The sequence below is a fragment of the Phalangium opilio genome, unplaced genomic scaffold (assembly GCF_054372755.1).
Source record: "Phalangium opilio isolate 3A_F unplaced genomic scaffold, DU_Popi_V2 ptg000077l_1, whole genome shotgun sequence".
NCBI classification, from domain to species: Eukaryota; Metazoa; Arthropoda; class Arachnida; order Opiliones; family Phalangiidae; genus Phalangium; species Phalangium opilio.
The window spans coordinates 4,861,194-4,881,161 of NW_028324185.1; the positions used below are offsets into that span (position 1 = coordinate 4,861,194).

The 19,968-nt window shown below is 37.6% G+C and overlaps 1 protein-coding gene and 1 long non-coding RNA gene across 2 annotated transcripts; both read left to right on the forward strand.

The window, feature by feature from the left end:
* The first annotated feature begins 1,330 nt into the window (after positions 1–1,330).
* On the forward strand, positions 1,331–2,958 carry LOC149657014 (uncharacterized). The gene is made up of 4 exons (XR_016370036.1): positions 1,331–1,875; positions 1,937–2,125; positions 2,191–2,661; positions 2,726–2,958. It is a non-coding gene; the product is annotated as an uncharacterized LOC149657014 (long non-coding RNA).
* A 14,747-nt stretch (positions 2,959–17,705) lies between these two features.
* On the forward strand, positions 17,706–18,970 carry LOC149657015 (uncharacterized). Its single transcript, XM_089844553.1, has 2 exons — positions 17,706–18,773; positions 18,832–18,970. The coding sequence occupies exons 1-2, from the start codon at positions 17,712–17,714 to the stop codon at positions 18,871–18,873; spliced, it is 1,104 nt and encodes a 367-aa protein (XP_089700679.1). The 5' UTR covers positions 17,706–17,711; the 3' UTR covers positions 18,874–18,970.
* The last annotated feature ends 998 nt before the right edge of the window (positions 18,971–19,968 follow it).

Consider the following 19,968-nt stretch of genomic DNA (forward strand, 5'->3'; position numbering starts at 1 on the left):
AATGATGCATGAACAATTGCTTATATTTGAAGTGTTGGTGAAAGGCTCGGGAAAAGTAAATCATTGTTGCACCATACTATTCTGCTAGCTTGAAACAATCCAAAACAGCCAATTTGGGAAAATTGATAGTCAACGCCCCTTTTTTGAAACCTCTTAAAAACATCGATCTCAAAAACTGAAAACGAGAGCAGCGATAAATTGTATTATTGTTGTACTCACTGGCTACATTACACAGAACATTGTACAATATTGAAGCCTCCGCATGATTATGATAATATAGGAAATATCATGAAACCCTTTATTTAACTTTCAAGGTAAATAAAAAATATCCTGGACGCGTCTGTCTGTCTGTTTACAAATCCCAACTTCCAGACCGCATTCCAATTTCTCTGATATTTTTATAATTGTTTTACACTACACTACGCTAGTTATTCCAATTGTGTAACAACCCACACTCTTACTGTCCACTATTTCTCCAACCGCCAGTTGCAGTTTTCGCACATATTTTACTATATTTCAAAAACTATTCAAGCTAGCGCTCTGGAATGAAGCGCGTTATAAAAGTTTTGCATTTCTCTTTCATATTTTACCCGTTCCAAAGTTGTCCTTTGCATACTTATACCGGAAACAGGAAATGTCAAAATTATCAACTTTGAAAATATTAGATTCTCGCAGATATAAATGAAATTTTCGGATTCCTTCGGGTCGATTCATATTTGCAAAGTTTTCACCAAATTCAATTCGGATGAATAGGACACGAGTAATCAGTCTTTATTAAAAATATGGCAAACTTGGTTAGAGTGGCGATAATTCATAATCGAGTATCGAATCTTTGTCGTAATAATACTTGTTAGACGTTATGTCACTTTATGCATATATATGATTGGTCTTGTAGCGCAATACTTTGAAACAAATCAGACGTTCGTTAAAGGGATGGTGAAGTGGAAAATAAAAAACAATTTATTGATTCTTCTATAAGACCAATATGCATAGTGAAAATCCAGGAAATAACACCGAACGATTTTTAAACTACAATAAGTTTGAAATTTCATGGATAATTTTAAATAAGGACCTCCGACGAATCGCGTAGCGCCGTTTTTTAGCCATATCGTAGTATACGATAGGCTCTTAGTTTGACCCGAGGCGTAGTAACAGTAGTAACAGTAGTGGCCGGAGTTTTCGCTATCGTTATCGTCAGATTTTAGCTTAAAATGAACTTTATATTACCACAACCCACCCATAGGGGTAACTGGGCTCGGTTAGAAATTTAATTTTAATTAAAATTTTTTCAAGATCGCAGCCGGGATTCGAACCCGGGGCCCTATTCTACTACGATCGTTCACGTACCGATTTCAAATATACCGCTTGTGTTACCGTCGCTCTCTTAACTATCCTCTTAAAAAGTGCTATTCTGAAAGGGTCGCTTCGAGACATCGGTAAGTCGTTGAGCGGTACGTGCTTTTAACGACTGTCGTTAGAAGGTCTCTCTAGCTACACGTGTTTCCGACTTAGCGGTCCAATCAACGCGCATATTTTTGTTTACATTTTTTTTGCCATCGTCTGCTACATAGAGCGCCAAAGTCTTTGTTATCAAAAAGTCGAAGCTTCGGTTATCATTGTAATTGAAAGGTATTGCTTATATTGTATGAATTACTATTATCATGTGCGATCAAACAAGAAAGCGTGCGGCTAAAATATCTGACAGACAGCGGGAACTTATGCTCGAATTTATGGAAACTAATCCTCAAATGATAAGCAATAAATTTACTCCCACTTTTACCAAAAAAAACATGTGACACTCTGTGGGAAAAGCTAACTCTCAAGCTAAATTCTGATGGATTAGAAGCAACTAAAGACACCAAGAAATGGAAGAAGGTAAAACGATGAATCAAATACTATTGTATGAATTTGTTTTTGAAATTAATTTCCTTAATAGTCATTTACGGATTGGAAATCGGATACAAAAACTAAAGCCGGAAATTTAAAAAAACCTAAAACTGGTGGAGGAGAGCGTCCTTCAACTGAGCTAACTGAGCTAGAGCTAAGGTTGTTAGCATTAGTGGGTTCAATTTGCGTTGAGGGTAATCCGAATGTCCCTGAGGCTGGTTTTAGGGATTTCCAAATGGTATGTTTTTATGAATATTATCATTGTTTTGAAAGTATTTTTTAACCTGATATCTAATATTTAAGGATGAAGATCCAAATGGACTTCAAGCTGTAGTTGACAGTGATAATCAAGGAATAGGTGGCAATGAAAGGGCCAAAACTTCAAGCGCTACTTTGGATGAAAACTTAATCCTAACCCATTGTGATACGTCGATTGACAACCCACTTACTTTTATGGTTGTTGCCGATAAGCCTGAAAAGGCTGTAAGTAATAGTTCAGGAACTGAAAAACTGAATAGTGGTGAGTTTTGTCCTAGTATAAATTATGTAACTTTTATTATAATCAATGTTCAAGTAAGACATATTTGAGTAAAAGTAAACCTTTAAACATTGAATTTTAAGTATTAGCTAAAACGTTCGTAGAGGTAAATATGTAAATAACCGATTTAAATAATGGTTTAATTGAGAATATTAAATTAGATTCAACTTCGCAACAGCCAAGTACCTCTGGAGAATGTGATAAATTACCGTCCAATAAAACACCTAACAGAAATAGTATTAACATAAAATCATTCTATGATATGTTTTAATGTAGTTTAATGCTACAATTTAATTCTAGGAAAACATATGGATGCTACAAGGTTTGAAACTGCTTCTACGGAATTGATCCAAACCGAGCGTGATAAAAATGATATTTTAAGAGGAATTCAAGTGTCATTAGAAAAACATGCTGTGGCACAAGAAGCTATAGCTAGTGCCGAGGCTTCAAAAGCTGTTTCAATCGGAGTGATAGCTAATGCAATATGTGATTATGTAAAGAATTTCAAAAAGTAAATCCTAAAGTCAATTTTTGAGTTCCTTGAAATACATTTTTCATCCCACCTTTTATGATCTCAATATATTAAGAATAAAAGTTTTCTTTAAATATGCAAGTTTTGATGGTGTTTATTTAATAAACTGAATACAGACATTTTGAACAATATGAAGACATTCTTTTAAGCATATAAATTAACAATACTAAATGAAGCCATTTCCTCTGGAAACGTCTTTACCTTCTAAATCGCCTTACAATTTGTTCCCTGACTCTTTCACCAGCTCTTAAAAAGTTGTCATTCCTTTGGGGCACATAAGGTGGTACATCTACGTGTTGTCTAGCCCTCCTTCGATCTCTAATTACTTCATCATCACCTTCGTCGTCACTGTCTGAGAATTCGTCATCGGCTGGTACATGAGTTGCATCTCTTCGAAGGTTATGCAGTACGCAACAAGCGTATATAATTCTTCCCGCAGCTGTCGGATCGTAGTGCAGTGTTCTGTGTCCAAGGAGACAGCGGAAAACCTGCTTTAAAATACCTATTGTACATTCAACAATTTGCCTGGTTTTCGTAAAGGCGGTGGTGTATCTTTCTTCGGCGGATCCAGCAGGCGCATCCAAAATGGGAGTCATTAGCCATGGTCTTAGTGGATAGCCACTATCGCCAATTAACCATGAATGCTTCCCTTCCCTTATATATGCCCTTTCTAGGTAAGCGGAAACTTGTGACATTCTAAATATGTGCGAGTCATGAGCAGAACCTGGGAACTTTGCATTCATGTTAAGAATACGGTAAGTGTGATCACAAATGATTTGAGCATTTATGGAGTAAAATCCTTTCCGGTTCACATATTGCTGTTCCCTAAATTGCTCATTTTGTTGTGATGGTGCAACAATTGCTATATGTGTGCCATCTATAGCTCCTATCACACCGGGTATTCCTCCTATTTTGCAAAATCCAGTTTTTATCTGTAATTCCTCTTCTTCGGTTGAAGGAAACTTTATGTGATCCGCCATACATAGTTCTATAATAGCTAGACTAACCTTCGAGACGCATCGGCTTACCGAAGGTTGACTAACAGTCAAGAATAAATCTTGACCAACTGATAATTGGTAACATCCAACAGCAAAAAATCTAATTGCTACAAGAACCTTTCATTAAAAAAAATAAGTTTAGGTCGTTTATAATTATCCTGAATTAATGATATGAAATACCTTCACATCCACGGGTAAAGCTAAAGCGTGATTGCCTTCCAGTCTATGTCTGAGAGTATCACACAGTGCGTTGATTGAGTCCTTGTTTAACCTGAATAATCTCTTGAATTTATAGTCCGACAACATTTCAAACGCAGCACATCTATCTCGCATAACTCTTTGTCTTCGTAAGTCCCTTTGCGGTTGATTATTTTCTATTTCATATAAGTGCCATAATATCTCTAATTCGTGAAGCATGAGCGCCATTTTCGATCGTTGGTACCTCTGAACTACAGGGTTAAGCTGTAGTTATGATAACGACTCTTTCAAGCGATCTTTAGAGTCACCGATCAGTTCAGAATACCGAAATTTTGTCATAGCGACAATTTTATAGCGCACCGACCGGAAACTGTCGGTATGGATCTCACCGATCGGAGTAGAATAGGGCCCCCGGGTCGCTCACGTAGTAGACGGAAATTCTACCACTGAGCTATAGAGACTTGATAGAAACCCCGAGTTTTTTATTATTTATTTTTATCTCTAAAATTTCAGGGTGATGTGACGTGGGGTACCTCTTAATCTGTGGGGTCGGATGCTTTTGAATTTTTATCTGTGGGGTCGGATACTTATGAATTTGTATGTTTGGGGTTTTTATATTTATTTCCTTTTTATTTATGTGCTAATTAAATAGATAACGATTTTCCCCGTTTCATGTGTTTCGTTCTCGTTCGGTAGCTATCGTCATCTATGTTATGTTTGACTGGAACGTTTAGGCGGTTAATTCAAATGTGGGTTTAGATAGAGCTAACATAGTGTTAAATGAGCGTTATGCGTTTGAACATTTTAGCATTGCTAAAGGTAATTCAAGGGGATAATCACTAAAATGCGTAATCACTATAACTAAACTTTCTCTTTCAAAAGTTTCTGGGCATAAGTCCTTGTTTGAAATTTATAAGATGCGATAAGTTTGCATCGGCATAAGTCTATGTTGTAAACTCATCGAGGGGATTATCACCAAAAACTATCTGTTCTTCGATTCGCCGGAATATTAGAATTACAGCATAAGTAAATTTATACGGTTATAATTTAATCACTGTTTAGACTTTAGAGTAGGGAATCGAGGGGCTATTCACTCTGATTTTATGCACGGTAAATCATTTAATCATTGAAAAAGATAGCGCTATTCACTCATTAGGGTAAGGTATAGAGGGGTTATCCACTCATTAGGGTAGGGTATAGAGGGGCTATTCACTCGTACGATATGGCTACTATTACGAGCCCTTGGGCCGTCTTGTTTTATTAACAATCTTCTTGCGCCACGCTCCATGTTGAATAAATTTATCGCGAGATTTGAAAAAATTTGCGCGATGTGACAATTGTGGTGCGTGGCGTGGAGCGTGCCACGAGAATTTTGTTAAATAAAAGGCAGGGCGTTACGCGATTGGTCGGAGGTCCTTATTTTAAATTATTCTTAAATATCAACCTAATTTAATTTTAAAATCAATGGGAGGTATATCCTGAATGTTTCATTATGCAGACTGGTCTTATAATTAGTAGAAAAATTTATAAAAAAATCATTTTAGTTTCCACTTCCCCTCCCTTTAAGAGAAAACTCTCGTCTTTTGAAGAGGAGAAGCGGTTTGAAAATATTGTTTTTTGGGTTATAATATCATAATATTTAGAATTCATATTAATTACGTCTGGGTATTCAGCCCGACTCATTGCAGCCTAGTGAAAATCTCATTCTTGATAGCATAGGCGCTCCACGAGATCACTTCAAATTAATAAAAACTGTCTTTTTAGACAAAGACGGGAAAGTGTAAGAGATAAGTGTAAAAAATTAACTGCCTGAAGCAACATATATTCAAGTTTTCACTTTTGAAGACATGATTATAAAACATCAATTATATTTAAAAAATTCTTATCTTTTTTTCACCCAAATTACTTCAGTAAAATATTTAACAAGAAGCATGAGCATCATTTTAAAAATAATACGCGTTTATATTTTATTTTCTATCAAAAATTTACAATTAGGTAGAGAATTCGGCCCTATGAAGAAAATAAAATGGACAGAAAATTGTTGAGAGGTGATAAAATAAAAACCGTATGAAAACTTAACAAAACGTATGTTCAAAATAAGTGTATGAATTTTGAATTGATGTGCAGTTTTTGAATGTTTTTTTTTAAGAATTAGGCCTAATTCCCGCGCGCGCAAAATATTCATGTTTTTTGTTTTGTATTCATTTGTGTTATATATATTTTTTGTAAACTTTGAATTATTAATGTTCCTTACAAAAACAGTATAGAAAGCTTTATCTGGAAATTTGTGTAAGAAAAATAAGTATAACTGCTTTAAAAAGAATCTTTGACCGAAGGGATCGGTTCGCTTGAAAAACAAAGCAATAAGACTTGTTAGCTTGGATAGGACAGATCAAAGATTCTGGATATTATATGACATGCACGTGCATTAGTAAAAAGTGAAAGTTAAGATAAATAAAAGAGAAAATGAGGGGATAGAATAATGAGGGTAAAGGCCGATGCTCTAGCCAAATTTGCAAATTGGTAAAAACATAAACTGAACTTGGACATAAAAGAACAATCACTTGGGAATTGGCTAGCGAAGAAGCTAGACGTCCTTAGTCGGACATAAGAAATAAAAGAAATGAAGCTCAGACCTAGGCAAGGAGCTATAGTCTTCGGACAAAGTAATTAAAAAATGGAACTTAGGAAATTGAATGGTACCACGGAAATAATGAAATAATGGAAATGATAATGGAAAAGGTTAAGATACCTAGGAAATAAAAGAAATGGAAATGGTTTAGATACCACGGAAGAATAATGCAAAAGAAAAGTTAAAGTAAAGAACAGTTTGAAATAAAAGAATTTGAGTTGATTGGAATTGAATAAAGCGTTGAATTCGTCTAAAGCAAAAAACTGAGTGACTTTGTGATTGATTGGAGTGATTTTTATAAGTTACGCGACGAACGGGGACTTATGGTTTCGATTTTTCAGTCGGTCGGAACACTTAAGATGGCCCCGGCCAGATTACACTTTTGCGCGCCCTCTAGTGACTAGAATTAGTATTACTATATTCATTGACCCCGGCAAATTTAAAATTTTAGGTTTTTTTCCATTGTTTATAAAATAGCATTCCGATTATGAATAAGACCAATCTAGTAAGAATTTGGTTTACAGTTTAATTAAATAAGTAATTAACAATATCTGTTCTATGAGTGAACTGGAACCTAATATTTGTAGGATAATATATACCCAAGACGAAATGCTTTAAGCATATTTTAGTATGTTCTCTTAAGGACTCAGCTCCAAGGCCCTACTTTTGTTACCAAAGCTTACGTCGCTTAGCGGATAATTTGTACGTTGCTTCTCCTTGGTTTTTTAACTGCCCGGTATTCGAAAGAAGCACAAGTTTTCTGTTTTACTTGAGCTTCTACAACTCTTCAAACATCAAATTCTAACCATTTTATTCATAAAAACTGGGTACACACTACACGTTAAACCGACGAGCCTATTTCTACCAAAATGGCTTCGGTACATGAGCCTGGGAATCGGAGTAGGTTTATTGTTAAAGCAGTTTGTTAAACCGAAGTGAAATGAATTTGGAATGATTGATAGTGAGTTAGTGAATAGTGACTCCCTATTGGATGTATCTGTCGCTAGAAGACGAATTAACAAGCATTTCTCAACTTTCTCCCTTTGCCATCGGTCCTTCGGCTTCAGTATTGTTTTGTCCATGATATTGCTGACGTTGGATTGGAGACTTAATCAAGGATGTGGTGTGTAGGAGTAGAGACTCGTAGTTTCCCCCATTCTTGGCCCATGCTTCCCCTCTACCTTATTTGTCCATTAAAAAGGGGTATGAATTTTGTGCCTCCCTCCAAACATAGACGAGGCTGACGACTCTCGTCAGGAGCCCATGTAAACAATAAAGATGGCCGCGACCTACGGACGCTCAGGAGGTATAAGCCTCGGTCTTAAGTGTATCGGGGTCCGAGTAACGGGAGGTTCTGAAGCGTTTGCAAATCTTATTTAAATTTATATTTTTATTATTATGTTTACCAATTTATATTACTGAACGAATTGTACCTTATACTGTAGCAGACCACCCTAAAATTTAGGCCAAGGTTTTTCAACTGTTGCTGATATTTAACTAGTTATGCCACCGCATGGATATTTTAAAATCGTTTCCTAACATTAGAATAAGGTACACACTTCGGCATTTTCGCGTATGAGCCTGAGGTTAGGAAAAAACATTGGCAACCTAGGCCATCGTCACGAAAGCAAACTAACAAAAAACTCTTGGCAACAGAGCTGCCAGAATACAAAGTTTAAGGAAGACAAAATAGTAAAATATTGCTAGTCCCTTCTTAAACAAAATTATATGTTATTTCTGGACTGGTACAGTTTTACTACCCCCATTATACGAAAGGCCTATTAATAATTATCGTAATGTTCTTTTTATTGATGAGGTTAAGTTGTAAATTGTTCATGCCTATTAATAATTATCTTAATGTTCTTTTTATTGATGAGCTTGTTGTAAATTGTTTATGCCTATTAATAATAATCTTAATGTTCTTTTTAATGATGAGCTTAACTTGTAAATTTTTTATTTGATACCTTCATAGTAACGTTAATAAAACCTTCAATACCTTGATTTAACCTCAGATTAATAACCCCTGGATATGAAAGGCAAACAAAACCGGGCGTTTTCAAATAGTATTGTAATGTGGCGCCCTCAGACGGCAAAACATAGAACTTTGTCACCCCATGAAGACAACGCAGTTTAAATTGTACGGTTGTACCGGCAAGGCCTAGCAAACGACAACAGTAAACAGTTTTTTGTGTCTTCGAAGACCATTATTGCTTTTCTGTCATTTGATTTATCAAATTTATAGTTTAATCTTTACATAAATAAAAAACCAAAATCCTACCGAATTTAGTGACCAACACCTCCGGACCAGGTACCGGGATGAAAAGATAAAAAGAAACGGGAACAGCGGATAAAAAGTAGCCGAGGCTTAAAAAAGCATGGAGTAGCAAACGCGGTCACGCGCTTACTGAGTCTGTTTGGGGTAACAAGTTTTGACTAGAGGGGCGCTATAGAGATGCCGATGCCCTATACAAAAATGCCTCCCTATTTCCTTTCATATCCAGGGGGGTTATTAATCTGAGATTTAACTTTTCATTTATAGTCCTTATTTAATTTAAGGATGATGTCAGTTTGTAAGTCTTGTTAATTTAATTCCCCCTTTCCCACAGAGAGGGTCTGAAATTTAAATCACTTGGCAGAGACTGGAGGTCTTCAACATTCATTGAAAGACTCTCATTCTCAATGGGCATTTAAACAAGACGGCCCAAGGGCTCGTAATAGTAGCCACATCGTACGAGTGAATAGCCCCTCTATACCCTACCCTAATAAGTGGATAATCCCTTTATACCTTACCCTAATGAGTGAATAGCGCTATCTTTTTCAATGCTTAAATGATTTACCGTGCATAAAATCAGAGTTAATAGCCCCTCGATTCCCTACTCTAAACAGTGATAAAATTATAACCGTATAAATTCACTTATGCTGTAATTCTAATATTCCGGCAAATCGAAGAACAAATAGTTTTAGTGATAATCCCCTGGATGAGTTTACAATATAAACTTATGCCGGTGCACACTTATCGCATATTATAAATTTCTAACAAGGACTTATGCCCAGAAACCTTTTAAAGAGAAAGTTTAGTTATAGTGATTACCCATTTTAGTGATTATCCCTCGAATTACCTTTAGCAATGCTAAAATGATCAAACGCACAACGCTCATTTAACACTATGTTAGCTCTATCTAAACCCACATTTGAATTAACCGCCAAAACGTTCCAGTCAAGCATAATATAGATGACGATAGCTACCGAACGATAACGAAAGACATGAGGAGCGAGGTAGGAAACGGTGAAAATCGTAATCTATTTAATTAGCACATAAATAAAAAGGAAATAAATATAAAAACCCCAAACATACAAATTCACAAGTATCCGACCCCACAGATAAAAATTCAAAAGTATCCGACCCCATAGATTAGGAGGTACCCCACCCCACATCACCCCGACATTTTAGAGATAAAAATAAATAGTAAAAATCTTGGGATTTCTATCAAGACTCTATGGCTCTGTGGTAGAATGTCTGTCTACTGCGTGAGCAACCCGGGTTCTATTCCCGGCTGAGACCTGAAATTAGAGACTCGAAAGTGTGACTTTAGACATTTTAAGATATAAAATATGATATGAAATTAAAGCTGCCTATACCCTTTAAATACCAGTCGTCAGTAATCTAGCTTAATTACCAGTCTTCGGTAATCTAGCTTCCAGCCGTCGGTAATCTATCTTCATTACCAGTCGTCGGTAATCTAGCCCAATGATCAGTAGTCGGTAATCTAGCCCAATGATCAGTAGTCGGTAATCTAGCTTAATTACATGTCGTCGGTAATCCGGCTTAATTACCAGCCGTCAGTAATGTATCGTAATTGACAATCGTCGGTAATTCGGCTTAATTACCAGCCGTCGGTAATCCTGATCAGTTACCAGTCGTCGGTAATTCGGCTTAATTACCAGCCGTCGGTAATCCTGATCAGTTACCAGTCGTCGGTAATCTGGCTAGATTTCCAGCCGACGGTAATCCGATTTAATTAACAGTCGTCGGTAATCCGATTTAATTACCAGTCGTCGATAATCTATATTAATTACCAGTCGTCGATAATCTATATTAATTACCCTTAATTGGTAATCTAGATTAATTACCCTTAATTGGTAATCTAGATTAATTACCCTTAATTGGTAATCTAGATTAATTACCCTTAATTGGTAATCTAGATTAATTACCCTTAATTGGTAATCTAGATTAATTACCCTTAATTGGAAATCTAGATTAATTACCCTTAATAGGTAATCTAGATTAGTTACCCTTAATAGGTAATCTAGATTAGTTACCCTTAATAGGTAATCTAGATTAGTTACCCTTAATAGGTAATCTAGATTAATTACCCTTAATAGGTAATCTAGATTAATAACCCTTAATAGGTAATCTAGATTAATAACCCTTAATAGGTAATCTAGATTAATTACCCTTAATAGGTAATCTAGATTAATTACCCTCAATTCGTAATTTAGTTTATTTATCTTTAATTGGGAATTATCTTTATTTGATAATCTTGTTTAATTATCTTTATCTGATAATCTTGTTTAATTATCTTTATCTGATAATCTTGTTTAATTATCTTTATCTGATAATCTTGTTTAATTATCTTTATCTGATAATCTTGTTTAATTATCTTTATCTGATAATCTTGTTTAATTATCTTTATCTGATAATCTTGTTTAATTATCTTTATCTGATAATCTTGTTTAATTATCTTTATCTGATAATCTTGTTTAATTATCTTTATCTGATAATCTTGTTTAATTATCTTTATCTGATAATCTTGTTTAATTATCTTTATCTGATAATCTTGTTTAATTATCTTTATCTGATAATCTTGTTTAATTATCTTTATCTGATAATCTAGTTTAGCCATCTATAAAAGGTAATCAAGTTTAATTAGTTTTAATCTGTACTGAGAAAAGTTAAAATGTCCATTAATCTATCTTTTTGTTCTAAGAATTTGACTATATCCGCGGTAAAAAGTCCAATAGTGGCTTCGTACGCTACATAACTCTTGCTAAAAAGTCGCAAGTTCCATAATTTCAGGGTAAACACGTAAGTCAGGGCATGTAATTAAAACTATGATAAACAATACCTGATGAAAAAAATAGGCGCTTATTATGGATTAGGGCTTTCATATAAGACCGTTTTCAAATCTATCTAACGTATAGTTATTTTTTTAATGTAAAATGGGTAAGTTTGGAAAATATCCCATGTTATTTTTATGGATATTTTCCAGATTTTGTCCAAAATCTGTGATTAATTTTATGGAAATGAAAACCACACTTATCAACTATATTTTTTATAAAATAAACTAAGTAATGGATCTCTTTGAAATTTTAACCAAATATTCAGGGCCCAAATTGTAGTTCTATGGAATTTTTTAAAAACAGTTAATACAATACAAAAAAATACAACCAATCAAAAACCCTCCTTATACATTAAGAGCTCTCAGAATAGACAAATTAGACTATTCCATATATGAAACAACTTCAGAGGAAATGGCTTCTATGCTAGGAACACTCGCTACGCGATTAAGCTTTGCTAAACGGAGCCTGGGGTTGCCTATAGCATCCCGCGTTTAGTGCAAAGGTGGGGCTTAATATTAAAGCCGACCGTAACCAAAGCATGGGCAATGGCGTGTTTCACAACTGACATTCAAAGCCACCGATGGAAAAGCCTAAAAATTAAATGAAACAAGATGGACAAGCCCATAATTAAGCCACATCGTTTACGTACTCTCGCTATCCCTATTACAATAAATATACTTCTAGTGAAATATCCCCTAATATACTGGTCAGGGGGAAAATTTTTTAAATGGATGCTTAGCAACGTGAATCACATGTCGCCAACGGCCGTAACTAAATTACTAATACTACTTCCACCACTACTACTCAGGGAAAACTATTAGCCCCATCGATACCTTGTAGCGAAGAAGAAACCAAAAAATTTCCAAAGCGCGCTTCAATAAAATCCTCGCCCGCTTGGAGCGTTTCTCTCTATCTCGGACCGTTCCTATATACTTTAGTTTTCTCTTCTACTATCTCTGCAACCCGCTTTCAACAAGCGACTGTAGAAGAAGCAGTATAGTATCAGGCTGGCATGCCGTAGGTCCCTGGTTCTAATCCCGGTTGTGGTGGAGATGAAAATAAATATTATAAATTTAAAAATCGTTGACCAAAAAATAATGGAGCCAGCGCCACCTAGAAGTGGTTTTACGAAGTACAATTTAAAAATAATGAACGAAACATCTTCTTCTTCTTCTTCTACACACCAAGTCAAACTAATAGCCCAGCATGAAAGCCGGTAACAATGTTCACAACTGAAAATAACAGCTAACAGCTAAAACGAACCCAAACGGTAAAAATTTGAAGTTGGTCTCTCTGCGCTGCTGGTCTACTACTCCATTCGCTTATTTTTTATGGCAAAAACACAAACTTAGGGAGGTATTAGGGTATAAGGGCATTTTGTGTTTTAAGACTTGTGAAGGAAGGAAAACGAGCCTGTTTAATGAAATTTTAGATAACTTTGAAAGAAATTTATAAGATGGCATAAGTGTGCATCGGCATAAGTTTAAGTTGTAAACTCATCGAGTAGATAGTCATTAAAACTATCTGTTCTTAGATTCGCCGGAATATTACAATTACAGCATTAGTAAATAATTTGAAATGAGAAATGACAGACTGTCAGACAACACATTTTCTGGTTACCCTGATACTGTTATCCAGAATTTTCCTCTAATATATTTTTTCCTAACCTTTGAAAAGGTCCATTTTCACTTTACCAGACATTTACCTGACTTTCTAGGACCATTTTCTTCCATGACTTTTCAGGCCCATTTTGAATTTACCAGACTTTTCCCTGACTTTTCCTTGACTTTTTAGGCCCATTTTCAATTTCCCAGACTTTCTCCTGAATTTTTAGGCCCATTTTAAATTTCCCTGATTTTCCTTTGAATTTAAATAATTAGAAATGAGAAATGTCAGACAGTCAGACAACACATTTTCTGGTTACCCTGATGCTGTTATCCAGACTTTCACTCTAATATATTTTTCCCTGACCTTGAAATAGGTCCATTTTCACTTTCCTAGACTTTTACCTGACATTTTAGGACCATTTTCAATTTCTTAGACTTTTCCCTGACTTTTCAGGCCCATTTTCAATTTCCCAGACTTTCCCCTGACTTTTTTGGCCCATTTTCAATATCCCAGACTTTTCCTTGCCTTTTTAGGCCTAATTTCAATCGAAAAAAGTTATTAAATGAAAAAATCTATATGGTTATATTTATGTTGAAATGAAAGCTATTAAATCCATCTCTTTGTCATTTGGCTCCGTTAATTTCTGAAACTTACCAAAAACTAGTGTATTACATATTTAACCAAAATTCATGTTAATTAACCATACAAAAAACGTTATGAAATAAAGAGCCTGAGAATGGATCCCCTTAAAACAAGAACCAAGACCTGTGAGTGTTAGTTTGAAATAATTTTTGAAAATGAACACTTTCGTTTCTTTGATATTTACCTACGATAATTTCAGAAACTTTGAAGGCTAAGTTGGAAAACCACTGTAACACTGAACAGTCTGTTACACATTAAACATAAACCAAAATAAATATAATTTTAACTATACATGTTATAAACGCCTTTAAAAAAAACGCGCCCTCAAAATACAAAAGCTACGTTAGTATGTCGAAAATTAAGAAAACATGTTAGAGAACCAATGAACAGCAATCTTTTGCACGTTTAATACAAAATTTAAATTTAAATAATGCAAATGTAAAATGTTATTAAACGATAGACTATAGAATAATTTCTTTCCCAAATACGGCAACGTCATAACCCTCTATCTCTTACCTTAGTTATATCCGCCCTCCCCTTCCCTTTCGGGGGCAAATAGTATTCTCTAGTACAAAGTTGCCCCTAACGTAGGGGATGCAAAGATCACTCCCCCTCTCAACCGAAATTACTCTATATACAGTTCTGTACGTCATTATTTCCCTTGAAAAGTTGTCGCTAGCGTTCAGCCAGCGGCGGTTTCATCATCAAGGTGTAAAATTTACCTCTACAGCTGATTGATGTGTCCTAGCTGTCACAGATAATAATGTAGTAATTAATTGATCTTCCAATAAGATTAATAATTAATTTGAACATACAAACAGTATTCGTAATGTCTGGCTTAGTGGCTTTTATCCCAACCGAAGTTAATGTTGCCTATTCCTATAACATCAACATAATGCTACCTTGACCGAGGCTTAGCGAAATTGGCTTAGCGAAATTAGTTAATAATAAAATATTCTGTTGGCTTTTAAAATTAAAATTAATTTTAGTAAATTTCATTGACGTTTTTTGTTGTGAAAACAATAAAAATCATACCTTATTAGCCACCTCTTTAATTCCAATTCCCAAATTTTAGTTTTAACCGAGAGCTCAAACGCCATGTTTATCTAGCTAAAGTCCCTCTAACGGCGTGAATCACGACAAAAACGCCGTAAGTCCAATTTAAAAAATTAGGGCTAAAATGCGTGTCTCTAATAGTGCTAAAACGCCGTAACTTGAATACCCAAAACAACGTAACTAGAAGTATGTGTTTATAATGATAAGAATCAATACTTAAACTTAATTGATCTTAATGAAACTAAAAAAAGGCGCTCCAATGAACTGTTCTCTTTCATTTAAGATGGTTCCCAAACGTATCGAATGAATAGTTTTCCTTATATCCCTGCGGGGTTGACCCCCACTTTCTATAAAATTCCCATGTTATGTCTATGGAAGAATATTGTATCTTTCACCAATTGTCGGATTAATTTTATGAATTCTAAAACCACCCTTAACAACTTTTTTCTTTATAGAATTAACTATTAGAAACTTTAACACAAATTAGGGCCCAAATTTTAGTTCACTGGCAAAATTTCAAAGCAGCAAACACAATACGAAAAATGTTACGGCCAATCAAAGAACCCTTCTTTAGCATTAGAGGCAGTATCAAGTCTTATCAAAGAGAGCGACCGCTCTCCTAGAATTTGTACGAGTAATAATTCTATCACTGTTTAGGGTAGGGCATCGAGGGGCTATTTACTCTGATTTTATGCAATGTAAATCATTTAAGCATTGTAAAATGTAGCGCTATTCACTCATTAGGGTAAGGTATAGAGGGGTTATCGACTCTAAAGGGTAGGGTATAGAGGGGCTATTCACTCGTACGATGTGGCTACTATTACGAGCCCTTGGGTCGTCTTCTTCATTTTAAGTTGATAGTTTTCTATCTAAATCCAAGACAAAATCCTAAAAACCAAATGAAAATCCTAAAATCCATATGAAAATCCAAGTTAAAATCCTAAAATCCAAATGAAAGGAAAACGAGCCTGTTTAAAGAAATTTGAGATAACTTTGAAAGAAATTTATAAGATGCCATAAGTTCGCATTGGCATAAGTTTAAGTTGTAAACTCATCGAGTAGATAGTCATTAAAACTATCTTTTCTTCGATTCGCTGGAATATTACAATTACAGCATTAGTAAATTTATACGAGTAATAATTCTATCACTGTTTAGGGTAGGGCATCGAGGGGCTATTCCCTCTGATTTTATGCAATTTAAATCATTTAAGCATTGTAAAAGGTAGCGCTATTCACTAATTAGAGTAAGGTAGACTTAAGGTAAATTAATGACGATTATTAAGTTTTTAAGAAAAACCTCATAACTGGCTCTCGACTCGCAGAGGTCTATTTTTGTTTCCCAACTTGTCTTATCATTTAATATGAACCAATTGCCTTATAAATTTACAAAATAAGTAAAAAAGATGGTCGCTAGAAATTAAACGTTTCAAATAGCAATGTTTTAATTTATTTTGGAATAAAGTTCCTTAAAACGACTTATCTAGAACTAATGTAGATTTCCGACGATTAAAATAATTAATATCAATTATATTTATTTAGTTATTTAAGAAAAATCTCTTAATTTGGTTGTTAGCCCTCGTCTTGCCTCGGAGAGGTTTATTTTGGTTTCGCAACTCTTTTTATTATTCTACAGATAACTCTCGGATAGGTTTCTACTTCTTAATTGTTTCAACATATTGCGATGAAAACTAGTAGATACGCCGAGTGTTAAAAGTAATAAAAATCAATTTAATTTTAAGAGTTCTAACGGTCGGCTTATTTGTTAAAGAACCCACTCTCAAATTTTTTCCCCTTAAAAAAATGGCGGCCGCAAACGGGGTGAAAATGGGGAAAAGAGCTATCCAAATGACGATTTGGCCGGCCATTTGGCTTGCCAAATGTTTGGATAGGGTTTGAACCAAATGAAAAAGGATTTGGAGTTACAGTATACGGATTAGTGTCATTTGGGGATGAGCCGACCCCAAATCCAAATCATTTGGATTAGGAACGATCCAAATGTAGTTAGAGAATAGGGTCTCTGGTCAAAATTCTAAAATCATTTTGAAAATCCCAAAATCTTGAAATCCCGTACACAAAATCGCTCCATGTCCGGCCGCTCGATATTCTGAAAGTTATGTTAGCCCTTATGCTTGGCTCTCGAAGTTGGAGACGCAAGCTGGATGGCGCGCTTAATTTCCCCCCTTGCTTTGCTGCTCAGCCTTACCTTTCGCTTGCGCGACCGCCAGCTTGGGTCCTCAACAGTGCGTTGTATCACACCTCCTCGGTGGTGAGAGCTGGGCAACCACTGCGTTTTGTGGGCTGAGCTGATACGCGCCCTTCCCAAGCCAAGGTGTGCAGGTATCGTGCTGAGGGCTGTGTGGTACCGGGGAAGTTAATCTACGGTATCTCGAACGATCCCCTCGGGGCACCAGGCGAAACCCCGTTGTAACTAGCCTTCCACCCGGGTTGAGGACTACCGGGTGGCGACCTTTTATTTGCCTCTTTACTCGTGGGATCTCTATGGATTCTTTAAAAACAAAAACCAAAACAAAACCTGGGCATGGAGCCGGTTCTACCGGTACCCAGCCTTCTCTCAGGGAAGGAGGCAACTCCCAACCTGCTTCTGGGCGAGATGCTGCCTCTGGCAGCAGCCACCCGCAATCGGCGGAAGGCCAAAAGTCGCCTCCTGCTCCTCAATCGGGTTCCACCAGGTTGAGTGAAGCAAATAGGAGGCGCAGGGCCAACCGCCGAAGAAAACAACCCCAAAAAGGTGGCCAGAACTCTGCACTGGGTGCAGGAGATACGGGCCGAGATGTGACTCCTGTACCTTCGGGTGCTGGGAGAAACGTCCCGGGTACGGACTCTACGCCTGGTGCAAGAGAAGCTACCACCCTTTCTGGCAAGAGAGCTAGGACAGAGGACCCTGATCCCTCGCCTAGCTTACAAGCTGCGGCGTCAAAGAAGACCAAGTCTTACTGCGACGTCGCCAGTATTGTCAAGATGGCCATCGTTAAAGATGGCTATCCGACTAATGCGGTCACGGAGGAGGACGTCGTTCCTATCCAGGCCGCTATACTTGACGCATTGGACGCTGAGCTTTCTTCGGGAAGCTCGCTGCCACGTCCTCTCAATTTCCACATCATGGCTGGGGCCATGATCTATTCATGTGGGGATTCTGCGACCAGTGAATGGCTCGTGAAGGTGCTACACCATAATGAGCGTGCCATAGGGGGAACACGGCTTTCAGTGATGAAGGCCAGTGAACTCCCGAAGCCGTTCAAGGTGTCCTTCCGGACCAAGGACCGTCGCACCACTGATCCGGCGGCTCTTCTCCGGCGATTGAAGGCCTACAATGGAAGGTTTCTGACCGACTGTTGGCGGTGCCTGAAGTCGTTCGATGAGAAGAGCACCAGACGCTGGATCTTCCTAATTGATGGCTCCTCCATGGAGGCCATCAAGGAAGCCGGCTTCGAGGGTCTTACTGGTGTAGATGTCGGGACATTTAAAGTCCTGAATGCGCCAAAGGACCCTCTCCAGAATGCCTCTGAGGCTTCTGAAGAAGAGGGTAATACTGCAGCCAGCGTGAGTGGGGAGCTGGCAGCAAATATTGCTAGTATTAATTTAGAGCCATCCCTTCCAGATAGCTCAGACATTGACCTCGGGACAGAGTCCGACTTCTTGAAGGACTCTGATACCGAGAGGACCTGCGCTCCTGTTACTGGGATGGAGCTGGGGGCCGAGGGTGCTGCTGGTGGTGGCGAAGGAGATACCGGTCCTGGATCGGGACTCCACGCTACCGCCAAGCGGTAGCCGGGGCCGCCTCTCTCCCTAAGTCATGAGCATCAAGGTGATCCAGATCAACCTGCATCACTGCAAAGCAGCCTCGGCAGTTCTCTGCCGGAGGTTTGCCTTAGAGGGCCTGGATGTGGCCCTCATTCAGGAACCTTGGATTCATAATGGCAAAATCCTTGGTTTAAAGAATGCAGGTAATATCTCTTATGACTTTACCTCACCCAACCCCAGGGCGTGTGTTCTGACCAGGAAGGGTCTTGACATCCTTCCGCTTCCGAACTACCTCACTAGGGATACTGCTGTGATTAAGGTAATGCCCTCCTCTTCTGGAGAGGCAACTGGCCTTATCATGGCGTCTGCTTACTTTCCCCATGATGCCACTGGCTCCCCTCCACCACAGGAGGTTGTCACTCTTGTCGACCGCTGTGAGAGGCAGGGGGACAGGCTCATTCTGGGTTGCGATGCTAATGCCCACCATGTCACGTGGGGCAGTAGTGACTGCAACAGACGTGGTGATGAACTGCTAGAATATCTGGTCGGTACGAACCTGCATATTCTCAACAGGCACAATGAGCCAACCTTCGTTACTTCTAACAGAAAGGAGGTCATTGATGTCACCCTGGCCACAGGCAATATCAGTCTGTCGGTTTCTAACTGGCATGTGTCTAATGAACCGTCTCTTTCGGATCATAGGCACATCTGCTTCTCGGTCGCGGTCAAGTCAACTTCGGTTAAGACGGAACTGCGTAATCCCCGTCGGACCGACTGGTCCGGCTACAGGGAGGAACTTTGCATCCTACTCAGAGGTAATGCTCCAAAGCTTTCCTCGGTGCTGGAATTTGATTTGGCAGTTGATCTCATGCAACAAGCCATTATCAATTCCTACCACCACAACTGTCCGGCGAAGCCTGCCAGCCGGCCGAGGCTCGTTCCTTGGTGGAATACGGAACTTGGCAAGCTTCGCAAGCTCACTCGTAAACTCTTT

Excerpts from the sequence above, each read along its gene's own strand:
- LOC149657015 (XM_089844553.1), top strand. The coding sequence starts at position 17,712 with ATGGATTCTTTAAAAACAAAAACCAAAACAAAACCTGGGCATGGAGCC. Across the intron at positions 18,774-18,831 it reads AGGGTAATACTGCAGCCAGC|ATAGCTCAGACATTGACCTC; the intron begins GTGAGTGGGGAG and ends CATCCCTTCCAG.